The sequence below is a fragment of the Misgurnus anguillicaudatus genome, chromosome 21 (assembly GCF_027580225.2).
Source record: "Misgurnus anguillicaudatus chromosome 21, ASM2758022v2, whole genome shotgun sequence".
NCBI lineage: Eukaryota > Metazoa > Chordata > Actinopteri > Cypriniformes > Cobitidae > Misgurnus > Misgurnus anguillicaudatus.
Window position 1 is genome coordinate 34,565,633 of NC_073357.2, and position 14,141 is coordinate 34,579,773.

The window sequence follows — 14,141 nt, forward strand, 5'->3', positions numbered from 1 at the left end:
AACATCCAAGACTTTCCAAACAACAGATTGACATCAATCAATCTTACCCTTTTGTCTTTGAGCTCGGTCTGCTCTGAGGACATCTGAATCCTCTTTTGGAGTTCTCCAATGGTTCCCAGTGATTCTTCATAGCGCTCCTTCAGATCTCTGATTTCCTTCTCAATGGAGGCGCTCTTTACCTGCAAGGCCTCGGTTTCTGCTCTCGCTCTCTCCTCACCTTCTCTGGCCTGGGTCGTTTGCCTGTACAGATCTTCGTACTGCTCATCCAGCCCTGAAAGCCTATCGCCAAGTTCACGAACCTCTTCTTCAAGCCTGTGCTTTTCAGCTCTGAGCTCGGTCACCTGTTCTTCGTGGCTGCGGAGGTCATTCAGGGCCTGCGTGGCTCTAAGGAGCTCAGTTTGCAAAGTGGCTACGTCCTCAGCCCTCTGCGCACTGGTTTCCTCCTCTTCCCGCAATGCTAAGCGAAGCTCATTGACTTCGAGCTCCAGAGCCTCCTTAGCTTGGATGTATTGGGCCTTTAGGCCATCATCACGGCTGTGACTCTGGAGCTGCTGTTCTAGCTCTTGAACACGCTGGACTTCCAGTCTGCGAGATTCACTTAAGCGCTCACACTCCTGTTGTGCCTCCTGCAGGCTCTTGGTCAGAGAGCTCTGCATAGCCTCAAACTGCTCCAGATGGATATATTCACTGTTTAGTCTGTTCTGGAGGCTGGAGATCTCCATGTTGCACAAAGAATTTTGTTCTTCTAGCTCTGCTCGCTGGATTGTAACCTCTTTATATTGCTGCTCCAATTCCACCAACTTCAAACTAAGCTCCTCCACCTGGCCCTTGTATCGATCCTCTGCTTCTTTGAACTTCTCATTGGACACAAGTCCTGTTTGAAGTGTCTGCTGCAGAGTCGCCATCTCATTACTCAATTTCTCAATCTCTTGCACCTGAAATTCCCCTTTGGTCTTTTCATTGTTGTACATCTCCTGCATTGTAGCAAGTTTATCGTTCACGTCCTTCAAAGTGATGTTATAGTTCATCTCTTTTTCCTCTAGTGCAGCCAACGGCACAAACTTCGACTTAAAAGCCTCTTGAATAGTATCCAACTCTTTCTTTTGCGCTTCCAGTTCCTCTTGGAGCTTTGAGGCACTCTCTTGGGAAGATTGGTATTTTGAGTAGGAATCTTTAGCTCTACTCTCTGCTTCCGATAAAGCATCGTTCATTTTGCTTTTGAATACCTCATGTTCCACAAGGCTGATATAGTCTTTTTCTAGCTTTGCTTGCACATTCTCAAACTCCTTTTTCAACTTAGCGTTTCCTTCTCTCACCTTCTGCATCTCCTCATCTCGAGCTCTACAATCTTTCTCTAACTTTGCAGTTTCGATCTTTGCTTTCTCCAACGATTCCCTCAACTCTGCCTGGACTCTCTCATATTCGCCCTTTGTGACAAACTCCAAGTCAAAGCTTTCCTTCAATGATGCATTTTCAGCCACCACAATCTCAAGTTCATTTTCTTTCTCCTGGTATTGATCACAAATGCTCTTTAATTCACTCTCCAGTTCTGCGTTACGTGCCAAAAGTGCAGCCATCTCACTCTCATACTGTTCACAGGGGATGTGCGTGCTTCTCAGGTTGGAAACGTCCTTGCAGAGAGACGACTTCTCCTCCTGCAGCCGCCGCAGTTGCTCATCTGCTCGTTTGTTCTTCTCCATCTCTTCCGTCAACCTGACCTGCAACTCCTCCACAGCCAGACCCATCGACCTCTTTACCTCCTCATGGTTTTCCAAGGTCACAAACTTGGTCTTCAGATTGTCACTGAGAACCTGCAGCTCCTCTCTCAGCAGCTCTCGCTCATCCTCGCTTTCCTCCAACTCACAGATTAATGACTGACACTTTGCAGTGACATCAGCAAGTTTGTTCTTCAGGGCTGAGCTTTGCTCCTCCAGAGAAGCGCAGACTCGTTCATGCTCTTGCAGGGGGACAGTTTTCCGGTCGTCCATTGCGCGGTGGAGCTCTGCCACTTCTTCCAGTACACGGTCATAATCTTCCCTCAACTCTGCCAACTGCAGCTCCTTCTCATCCACCGCATTAGTGAGAAGGTTCTTCATGTTGTCAAACTTTTCTCCTGGAACCATTGAGGTCAGCCTGGCTTCTGCAGTTTTCACCTGACTTTCCATTTTTAGTCGAGTCTCTTCCTTGTCCTTATGCTCCTGTTTCAGTGCACTTAGCTCTGCAGTTAGCCTCTCAACCTCCACGGCCAATAGCCCTTCACTTTTCTTATACTCCTCCAAGGCTTTCTCACTCTGCTTTAGATGGTTCCTGACCTTTCCTACCTCAGAGGAAGCTCCCTCATACTTCGCCTTGACCTCATTGAGCTGTGCTTTGAGGTCATCGACAGCTTGATTATTAAGATGCTCCTTTACTGCCACCACATGAGCTTGAAGCTGCTTCATCTTTCCCTCTGAGTCCAACATTCTTTTCTGCACATCTCCCATTGCTTCCTCCAATTCATGCACCTGCTGGTCTGACTCGCGCTTGATGGTCTCGCACTTCTTCGTCAGTTCCTCGCACTCCTTTGACTTGTTTGATAGAGTCTTCTGGAGGCGGGCCACCTCCTTCTGTGCAGCCTCTTGCTGTCTGCGAACACATTCAAGCTCTTGACGTAACGTCTCTGGGTCGTCGGCTACTGGTTGAGACAGCTCCAAGGGTCGAGTTACAGATCGAGACTGTACTGGAGGCACGATCTGAATTTAAACACAATAATAATAATCATTTAATTTAGTTCACAAATTACTCTCACAGCATCAAGTGGATCTGATAAATTACAGCAGTAGAAAGCCCTGTATAATTATTTCAATGCAAAAAACAAAAAGCTTGGTCTGTTAAGGCAATGGTCAGCCTGAAATGAGAGATGGAGAGTTCCTGTCATACTTGGGTCCTATGGGGCCATAAAAGCGCTTAACACATTTAAAAGAAAACTTTAATCTAGGCCACATCCCAAGTCAGAGATCTTATCCTATTTTTGTAGGTGCATTTTTCAGCCTCTTAGGTGCAGTGACCTCTAACATTGGTTGGCTCTGGTGTTAATATGACAACAAAACTGCATCTAACCACATTTGCCCAAAAGCTAATCCTAAATATAGTATGTCCCCTTGGAGATTAAAGCTTATAAATCATAAACCCCTCTGACACTGGGCTATGGTGCTTCTGGAATGAGAAAGCAACTTATCTGGCTGCCATTGCCTCTCCTAAGCTTAACACCGCTGACACAGCCTGCCTGCTCACTGCATTAGTGAACATCAGTAAAAAATCTACCTAAATAACTACAAACCTGTACATGGGTGTGTCTGCACAAGTTTGCAAGTGCAATCCTAGCAAAACGTACAAAGGCGGGGTGCAAAATTTTTGAGAAACGGTTTGGAAAAAGGAGTCGGGGCGAGTACCAAAACACACTTGTAGCCAATCAGCAGTAAGGGGCGTGTCTAATAACCGACATCGCTGCCTGGGCTGCATATGTGTGGGGCGGGTCTATCAAAATAATGTCCAGAATCTAATGGGTTAGGGATGTGGTTGTTTAGGTGATTTCACATGTCAACATTAGCTTTCAAAGATCGTGCACCCCGCCTTTAATACTTGAAAAAGTTTATGTTGTTGTTAATGTAACATTTTCTACAAAGTCAGCTTAGTGACATTTAAAATAAAGGATTTTTAAAAACACATTAGGTTTATGGTTACAGTTAGAGATGCACTGATCTATATCTGCCAATAATCAATATCCGTAACAGACGATAGTCATGGCTAATATATCATCTCAAATCAAGAGAAAAATAAAAAATACAATGAATATATTATATTCATGCTCCCATAGTGACTCCATAACGGTTTTGTTAAGCTCTTAGATTGCCCGCTATGAGAGCTATTTTAGATTTTCCATAGGGACTAATCATACATATTTAAGCAGATTCAAAAGGACAACTTTACCTGAGCGGAGTCCAAACTGTATGACTTTTGAAGGAGTAAATGTTCTTTTCCTATTAGAAAAAAGAACTTAAAATAAATAGCCAGATACATATTCATGTGTACTAAGCATACATATAATATTATCAGAGAAAGATACATTTTTAGATTATTTTACCTAAATTGCACTTACATAAAAAATAAATAAAACAGAAAATAAATAATCACCTTTGATCACGGACTGTCCAGGGTAATCCCCCTGTGAAATAAAAGCATGCAGGTTTAATCAGAAACTTTGATCATGAGTTAATGAACAGCAGGGCGTGATGAGAATGTTGTATAGATTTTCCCAGATCACTAACCAAATGGCTCCGCTGCTGGACTCTTACAGTGTCTGTGGCTTTGGCTCCTTCCTCCTTCTCTTTGGAAGAGAGTAGAAGCTTCAGTTGTTCCTTCTGGTGCACAAAACAAACAAACAACAAAAATATATACTTAACAACAGAAGACCACTAAACAAATTACCTTGCATTAGTACAATTATATTAATGTGAAGCACCGTAAGAGGCTCTTTCAGGACAAAACACAAATTACCTCTTTGCTAATGCCTTCCACTGTTGTCTTTTCCTGCAAGACAAAATATAAATAGCTGCATTACACACTGTGTCTGTGTAGCTGAAAACTAGTGTATGGTGCAGGCTTGCAAAAAACCTGCCTATTAAGGCAATTCCTGAAAATGTGAATCCTGTTTATGTGTACCTGGCTTAGCTGCCGCTGAAGCTTGCTAACTTTATCTAGCAGTGTTCTCTGCTCCTGATGGAACTTCTTTAGGGTCTCCTGCTGACTCTCATTCTGCTTCTCCAGGTCCTACAAAAATCACACACAAATACAGAGATGGCATCTGCACATGTGCCATTTGTGGCATGGCTAAATTTAGTAATACCTTCTAAAATGCATTTTAGCAAAGAATCAAATTTTAGTTAGCGTAAATCATAGAAATCATGACCACATTTTTGAGTATAGCTGCTAAATGCTTAACCCCACCTTACAAAGTCTACTGACCAATCTCACGAGACAAAAATGCAACCATAGCTTCAAAAACAAGCCCTATTATTATTTATTATTATCAAAATGATTTATAAATTATTTATTAGTAAATAAGCCTAAAACACATTATTTTTGTTATGTAACATATGGAAACCCAGATTAATCAAATTCCAAAAAGTGGGAGGACATATTCATAATCGAACACCTTTGAGCAAAGTAATACTGGGGAGATGGAGAAGACAACAGCTCTAAAGGGAAATTAACTATTGCTTCACAGCTAAATATTTATTACAAGAAATAATTATTGCAGAGATCCTTAAAATATTTTTATAATGTATTAAACATTATTTTTAATACTAATACCAGCAGATGCATATGGTTCGAATTTATTTTATTAAAATATTTATAATTATTAGTCTACTTTAAAGACTTTTTTATCATTATGTCCTGTTTTAAATACATTGCAAATATATTTTTTAAATATCTGTACATCCTAACATTAAAGCGTTGCAACATTTCCTGGCTTGGGATCTTGCAGCAAATCATCTGTCTTCTAAGATCATAGTGAATGCATAATAATGAGAGAGTTTTCATCTGGACCATTCTGTTGGTGCCAACATATGTGGAAATGTACAAATATCTACATCTACTTACTATCATCGCTTGAATTACAATGTCACGTCTGCACAATAAACGTGTTGTTTTTTTTGGGCAATCAGGGGAAGATGAGAAAAGAGTGGACGGTATGTTTAAGGCGTTACAATATTATTGAACTGATTGACTGTTAACTGTGAGCAGACAATGTCAATCAATGCATGAACGAAAACAGCAATCACACATATGAAGAAATAAAGTTGCTTGTCATAACAAGAATAAGCAACCTAAAAAAAATAAGCCCCAAAACCCACGACATATGATTCTTTCCCTGCCTTACCAAATAAAGAAGCCCAAAGTCGCTTATTATGAGCAGACTTGGCAACTATGCTTGGTAACTGTTACCATTTGACTTACTTTTGTTTTACATGTTTACTAAAATCCTCCCTTCATCCTAAACCTCTCATAAATAACATAGAGATGTGCTTGTGTATAATATCCAACAGAAAGCTTAATCTAAGCCTAAAACACCACATATATCTTGGACTGGACTGACTGCTCATTAAATGACTGAATCAGGTAAAGAACTCACCTGAATGAGCTTTTCTTGGTTAGACGATTGAGAGACCATCTCCACAGCTGACAACTGACATAGACGAACAACAAATAATGACATGATTAAATTAGTTCCTGGTCATTTTGTAGAGATTAAATCCCTTTAAAAAATTTAAAAAATAAATAACATGTACAGTTTTGTGATTCTGTCAGGTTACTGGTTTTTACAAAATACATTTAATTTACAAATATGGTATTTCAAAATTAATGAAGACATTAAACTAAGCAATTTTTGAACGAATTTAACTAAACTATTTTACAAAAAGACAGTGTTTTGCAGTGTGCCATTACTGTTAACTTCACTAAAACAATAGGCTGTATTCATAAAGCATGTCTTTTCATTAATCACTGGGTGGCAGTAGTGCACAGGATTTTTTACTGCAGTATAGCTCACACAGTACAGCCAGGTAAGACCAACATTAAGGGCAGCCCTGAGACGTGATAAGGAATTATAATCAACCAGAATTACCAATTTATCTTTCAATTAATAGGCTAGAAGCAGAGCTCCCAGGATGTGAAACAGAGATTTAAAAATGACACTGCCCTTTCTGCTCGCCAATAGGAAATAAATTTGAATATTGCCACTTGGTATGATTCAAACGAATAACATCACATACATTTTTATGATTTGAGCCAAACTATTCTGGACAGCTTCAGGGACTTCAAGCAGCTATCCTCTGTACAGTCTATGTGAGGTCATATGAGTCCCTTTTTTAAAAAGCAACACTAGCAAACACTGTTAGATAATTAATGAAACAGTTTTAGCCCTGACTGTATGTATTTTTGATTATAACTTGTATATTAAGTTTTTATGCATTTACACCAATAAAATGTACAACAGAAGGCAACCTTTAAAGGGATAGTTTGGCCAAAAATGATTTTAAACCCATGATTTACTCACCCCGAAGCCGTCCGAGATGCATATGTCCATCATTTTTCAGACAAACACATTTTCAGTTATTTTAGAAAATGTTTTAGATCTTTCAGTTAATCAAATGTAAGGTTATGGGGTCCAGGTCTTTCAAGTCCAAAAAATGTGCATCCATCCTTCACAAAATAAATCCAAATGGCTCCAGTATAATAAACAAAGGTCTTCTGAGGGTAATCTGCGCCATTTCGTTGTAGAAATATCCACACTCAAAACTTCATGAACGAAAAAAACTCGCCTCCAGTAATGCCGCCATCTTAGTTGCGTCCGCATTCAAGATCAGAGCTTTACGCAGCGTTCGGAGGTTTCTCTGCTGCTGCTCTGTGCCCCCGGCCTCCGAATTTGTCATACGTCACAAAAAAAGTGTGCACAATACGCTAATACTCTCTATGCATTTCAGATGGCTTCAAGGTGAGTAAATCATGGGTTCATTATCATTTTTGGCCGAACAATCCATTTAATGAAGGCTTTCATATTAAAACAAACGCAAAGGCACTTTGTTACCTGTCTCTGTCTCTGGTCCTTCTTGGCAGCCTCTTTTGCTGTCAACACAATTAAGTGTAATTAGTACAGAATAAAGCTGGAAGAAAAACAATCTAACAAATGTGTAGGTGGATTGTGGAACAACGGATATAAACTGCGTAGGAGAAACTGAGACCTCAAATTTCATATTTAAATTAAAAAACCTTTCGCTTCAATAAAACTAATGGCATCACATTCCTGGAATGAAACAATGGAAATAAGTATAATGATCTCTTATAGCTCTCCTGTAGCGCCACAGATGGAGCACTAACAAAGCAAGAAAATGGTTATTATGATTTCCAGGGAATGCACATACTTGCAAAATGTAAAGCCTGAATGCACGGTTATGGATATAGAAAAAAGCATCAGCGAAATTGAGCTGTGTACTTCCATTATGCTTTTATGAAGTTACTCAGTGACCAAAGTTAATCAACAGCTTGAACAAGCTATATGGAGTATTGGTTTAGTTCAACACATTGTAAAACTATCAGGAAAAAAACACGTAAATAGGTTTCAACAAAACTTTACACCAATACCTTTGGACTTTTTTGAACAAATTCCATCGATGAAACACTGTGCATGCGTGTTATGCATGTTAAGCCTCTGTGTAAGAGGTCCTACCTTTATTGGCAGTGTCCAGGTAACTCCTGACAAGAGAGACAAGCTCCTGGTTTTTGCTGAGTCGTGCATAATGATAACTGTCATGGTTGAAACAGTCCACAGCAGTGACATCAGCACCATTTTTCAACAAAACTTCCACAGCATCCTTACAACCATACTCACAACCCAAAATCAGTGCCGACCTGTGAATAAAATCAAGCATTTTCATCATGAAGGGCAACGGTGATACATTTGATAAGGTATATAGGAATACAAATGTGTTATTTACTTATTCTGTTTGTCTTTAACTGTGATGTCACTTCCTCGCTCTATCAGCAACTGACAGATGTGTGGATGGCACATTTGAGTGGCAAGCACCAATGGGGTTCGACCATCCTGTGAAACAAAATGTTTGTATGCACACATCAAACGGAGGGCACATTTAAAACTAAAATATATAGACAAAAACTAGGGAGGAACGCTCATATTAACTTACAAAGTCACTGGCATTAACTGATGCCCCACTATCACAGAGCAGCTTAACACTGGAGGAACATCCGGCCATAACTGAAAAAACAGAACAATTGCATTTATAATCATACCTATATATCTGAACTGGATTCAGTTGACTTAACTGATATAACCCTCAAAAACGAATAAAATAAGATCCTCTACTGAGAAAGTGCAAGAGCTTTAAATCTTACATAAAAGCCTTTTGAGGCAATTGAAACAACTCCCTGAACAACATCTTATTGATTGCGACTGCAGCTGCCTCACAGAATCCCATTCAAGCGTTCAAACATCATGCACTCCGCTTCATTACTCATTGGAGAAGGATGTTAAAACAGAAAAAAAGAGGTAATGAAGGAAGAACACGAGAGCGAGGAAAGAAAGAGCAAGAAAGCAGAAAAGGAGGTGGAAGATAGCAGACTGCAGCGTGTTTAATTTAATAGGACGTCAGTGTAAAAGCTTACCAGCATCATGCAGAGCTGTTCTTCCCTGCAGATCCACATTTCCCACTGGGCAATTGTGCTGAAACAAAATGTGACAAACACATTCAGGACATTCGTTGACACTTCATGGCCAATAAGCTTCAAAAGGTCAGAGGCTGCTAAGGACCAGCTCTGGACTACTCCGTCATCAAGGATGACTGCTTTTGAAACAAACAAATGAATGTAAAAGAGACCAGAACGAGACAGATGTGTTCATAATTTCATTCGATTTCAACCAAGTACGGTCTCAGAAGTGAAACCAGGTCAAGCAATGAAGAGTGTTGCTGTGATTCACTATGATGCGCAGTCTCATATTTCTAAAAAAATTGTGTCTTTTCATCTTCGCTCTGTCCTACTTTCTCAACCATCTTTAACTTGCTCTTCCCAAACAAACAACTCCACTTTTGCCCTGATGCCCTAGTCACTATAAAAACCTCTTTTGCTCTAGCAACGACCACCAAAACCAGCATCGGAGTCACATGGTCGTGCTGGCTAACTACGTCCTGGGTAACTCTATCTGACTTGTACTGGGAGCCGGGTTCAAATTGCACATGATGATGGCATAGAAATATAGACTGCAGGTTACAGTGTGGGCAGCCTGTCAACACTGCGGACACCTAGCAAATGCTTATGCATCAGGCGACTCACTCAGTGTTATTTGCTTAGCAGTACACAATCAAGACATTGGCAAAGCATTATGACTGAATATGCATTATACAAACCTGCAATATCAACGTGTTAAATAAATTATACATAGAACTTGAATATTCCAACTAGAATTTAAGTTTTATTCATGTTTTTTTACAATCAACTTTCTTAAACTAAGCCTACTTTTTGTAAACTCATTGTGTAACTGCACCTTGAACTCATTGGGTTACAAGTAATTAGCACAAACAAGTCACGGTGACAAAATAAATTCTTAAGCAATCAACACAAGCGAGTTATAAGAATCATTTCCTGTCTTACACATAATCCAGACTCTCACAAAATGTGTTTGTGGATCAAGTTATTAAGCATTAAATTTCACAGCATATCAGTAAACAAGGCCTCACTTTGCCAGGAAATCATCTCAAAATCAAGATGTCAGGTTTCATAATATGCAATCTATAGAAGTTGTTTATTCATTCTATGGATTGTTTAGCTGTAGTTACAGAAATAAGCCAGTAGCTGTATAAAGATGGCCAATAGCAATATCAAAACTGATCACTGATTTGTAGGGTTGGGTATTGTAAGAAATTTTCCAGTTCCGATTCCAGTTCAAGGATCTGATTCCGATTTCATTACCATAAAGTAAATATAAAACGTAATGCACAATACTTAAACAATTCCATTTGTGTTTATTAATCACTTAAAATATTTAAAAATGTAATGTGAATTGATATTTTCATTCACTATATAATTTATTCTTGAAGTAGTCCTCATGGACATGTTAGGAGCAGTAGTTCTCAAACATTTGAAAACACTGCATGATTTGAGATTTATGCCGTGCCGTTCTTATTGCATGCCACAGTAATTTTTTGTCATATTAGGCCACATGTAAAGTCGCCTTTGCAGGATATAATTATTTCACACGTGTAACACTTTGCTGCTTCTTCATAACTTTCAAAATAAATCCACACTTTTGACTTTCCTTTAGACATGTTATAGCCTGGTAATAACAACCTCTGCTACTTCGCTTTGCTTCATAGACAGAGTCTGAAAGGGCATAATAGACAAGCGTTTACTTTCTTGAGGGGGGGCATTAGGGTTATGTGTAAAATCATTGGTGTAAAGGTAAGCCAATCACATAACGTTTGGTTATGGCGCGTGTTATGCGCAGTCTCAGCCGCATTGCTGTAAACACATGTATGACGCGAAAACAAATCCATCGAGCAAGCATTTACATTACGGCTCTCAGTCCGCCCTCTGTTGGTTGATTGGCCGGCTGTTGCGGAGCCGGAAGAAAACTGGGAAAAGGTTTGCCATCTCAGACAGAGTACAAAAGCGAACTGAAATTGAGCGCAAGTATGAAGCCTGACGTAGTTAGAAATGTTAGACACCAAGTATACAAAGCATACCTCAGCAGCGCGAGTGTTTTGTGTGGTAAGCTGCGTTAATTTGGTTGTGTGACTAAACAGTGGCTCAACGTAATTAATATTAATGAGGTAAGGAATGGCTATTTAAAGTGACCGCTCCCAGCCGTGCAGCCCCGTGCATCGCATCAGAACCGCTTTTACAATGATGTCATGGCAGTAGAGGTACAGCAACTATGATAAGTCTTTAATCTATTCCACTTTGAAGTGGTATTAAACTGCAGTGGAAAAGCAATGCGAGCTAAAGTAAGGTGAACACGTCTTGCCGAACCTAGTGGGTCCACGCAATGGAAAAAACAACAGTTTCTAACCTCTCCTTACAACTGTTTAGTGTGTTTGTGGTGGCTTTACCTGGAGCAGTTTCTGCACACACAGTGACTGTCCGTTTCTGGCTGACAGGTGTAAGGCATTTTTTCCTACAGGAACACAAATCAATAAGATCCATTAGAGAAAATACAAGGTGGCCCAATCCAGATGTTTTTATTTGAGAGCATGACTACAAGATTACTATCCCCCATGCACTAATATTTAATGTAATGCTACTCTATTATTTTAACTGCAACATCAGGAGAGCTATGGCTGATACTTATATATATATATATATATATATATATATATATATATATATATATATATACACAGGTTTTTCAATTCATCAAATTCAAACACATCCAAAATGTAAATTCATGCATTTATGAAGCTATTTAAAGTGAGTTTGAGGTATGTATTTTATCACCGTGGGGCCAGGAAATACATTGGTTTTATCAATGGCAGTTTTAGCAACTATAACAACATTCTCACCTGTGGCATCTGTGGCTGTAACATCCACGCCGTGATTGAGAATGAGATTCAGGCAGTCGAGATGTCCTCTGGTGGCAGCAAGATGAAACCTAGAAAGAGGAAGAAAAACATGTGAGCAATCGTAAGAAAATGTGGTAATGGCATGATGAAAACTGATTCCTGCTTTAAGCTTCTTCTGCATTCCAAGGAGGTTAAAAAACACTTGACAAATACACAACCTTTCATTATGAATGCACCTGCACGCAAAACCATACACATCATGCATTATTCATACAGACATTACATAAACATATCTGGTCATAGCAGTACTGCTGGTCAGGTGCTTTGGATTGAAGGCAATGTTCAATAAACTCATTTGCATAAATCATAATGTCATTTCTCAATTTGAATGAGAGCACTGATAAACTGTTTGACCTTGGAGATGTATTGTGAATGATGAGCAGGAGTTTACCTGTGTTTGGGAGGAATTATATGTGACAGTCTTGATGGTGGGAAGACAAACATGCAGACAGAGGCTTAAACTAGGGTTTAATGTGTGACGATGTGGATTACTGACACGTACTGTTTTGAAAAACCCCACTGAGTGATGGATGGATGGATAAATCAGACACAAGGTGTCACGAGTCAAACTAGTTATTTTTAGGATTCATAACAGAGAGCTTGTCATTGAGAAATCATGACCACTTCATCTCTACTTCAGGTCCGGTGCAAGTTACATTCAGAAACTTTTTTCATTTAAACAACATTAGTTTTATTAGTTATAACATTATACAACAGTAATTTTACAGCCCATCAAAAACACATTGTTCCACTACTTGAAGCTACTGCAATATTTATCTTAATCTACAACCAAAACACAATTTCCAGGGAAACCAAAAGGGAGCCACAGCTCATTGCTTTTGCAGACAATTTCCTCCAAACATGATTTAATAACTTTTACAAAGCATGATAAAATTGTTTCAGGGTTAAAGAAACATGTTCTAGAGGTAAATAACCCCTGGTGGTTAGGAGACTGAAAGGCTCAGATGGTCATGGAGACCCAGACATGTCATTCTAGCTTGGCTCCAACTTCTTGACTGACTTGCATATCTGTGGGTCCAAGATACATTATATATTTTTAGAGGGGGGCTGGAAAGGTGGGGTGTGTGGGCCACTTTTGATTTCAAAACAAAAAAATATATATCTGTATGCTGTACAGGCCTTCCACCAGAGCCACTGCAGTTCAACAGCAAAAGCCATTTTCCTTGAATATCTGATAAGGGTAGAATACATTTGGAATGTAAATAGATTTCTAAATGCTCAATGCCATTTGAGTAGCCAGAGGAACAAAAAACAAGCATATAAAAAGGATTGTTTTGTTCTTTAGATAAATTACTGTGTGGACACCAGCACACCCACTTACTTGTGTGTTATAAAAAAGGAAAAGAGTTACAACCTGAGCAGAAAGGCTTCAAGGTTTCCTGAAAGCAAACCATCTATTACCAAGTGCCCTCAGGAAAGTATACTTCTAGCAAAGCTTTTAAAACATACAATCAGAGAAATCCGCTCAGCTGGATCTGTCCGCAAGGCAAAATATTTTTTTTATGAAAATTAATGTTGTACTTATGCAAGTTACAAATTTACACACCACAACTACTGGATTACACTATAAAAGCCCTGTGGTTTGCCTGCCATGTCTGTGAGCTATTCTGACTGATGGGAGAAATAACAGGGCCGGAGCAACGGTCTACATGTGGGGTCTTGCTATATACGAACAGAGGATTTCCACAAATCCAAACACCACACGTGATCTGTGTGCTCATCTAGAGATAGGCTGCATAAGTCTTTGTTATGGTCATTTGGCAGCCATTAGGGCGCACAGATGTTTCATATATCAGGGTGGTGTTTATTAATTGAGCTCTGTTACACTATAACACTAACCGGGCGGCGGTGAACGTACTTGATTTAGTCCCGAGAAATTCTAGCACCTTATTACAAGTCAAGCCCTTTCCCAGCTAACAGAAGAAGAATCTCACACTCTTGACAAAA

The 14,141-nt window shown here is 39.5% G+C and overlaps 1 protein-coding gene across 1 annotated transcript in view; it reads right to left on the reverse strand.

Annotated features, from left to right (window-relative positions):
- The window catches only part of uacab (uveal autoantigen with coiled-coil domains and ankyrin repeats b), a 40,123-nt gene that overhangs the window by 3,791 nt on the left and 22,191 nt on the right, over positions 1–14,141 (reverse strand). Inside the window, exons 3-16 of the mRNA XM_055204264.2 lie at positions 12,114–12,202; positions 11,664–11,728; positions 9,223–9,280; positions 8,745–8,815; positions 8,538–8,644; positions 8,270–8,451; positions 7,631–7,668; positions 6,176–6,229; positions 4,702–4,809; positions 4,537–4,569; positions 4,308–4,400; positions 4,174–4,204; positions 3,970–4,019; positions 48–2,732 (exon numbers count right to left, since the gene is read on the reverse strand). Coding sequence (XP_055060239.2) covers positions 48–2,732; positions 3,970–4,019; positions 4,174–4,204; positions 4,308–4,400; positions 4,537–4,569; positions 4,702–4,809; positions 6,176–6,229; positions 7,631–7,668; positions 8,270–8,451; positions 8,538–8,644; positions 8,745–8,815; positions 9,223–9,280; positions 11,664–11,728; positions 12,114–12,202 — 3,664 coding nt within the window. The remainder of the gene's footprint in view (positions 1–47; positions 2,733–3,969; positions 4,020–4,173; positions 4,205–4,307; positions 4,401–4,536; positions 4,570–4,701; positions 4,810–6,175; positions 6,230–7,630; positions 7,669–8,269; positions 8,452–8,537; positions 8,645–8,744; positions 8,816–9,222; positions 9,281–11,663; positions 11,729–12,113; positions 12,203–14,141) is intronic.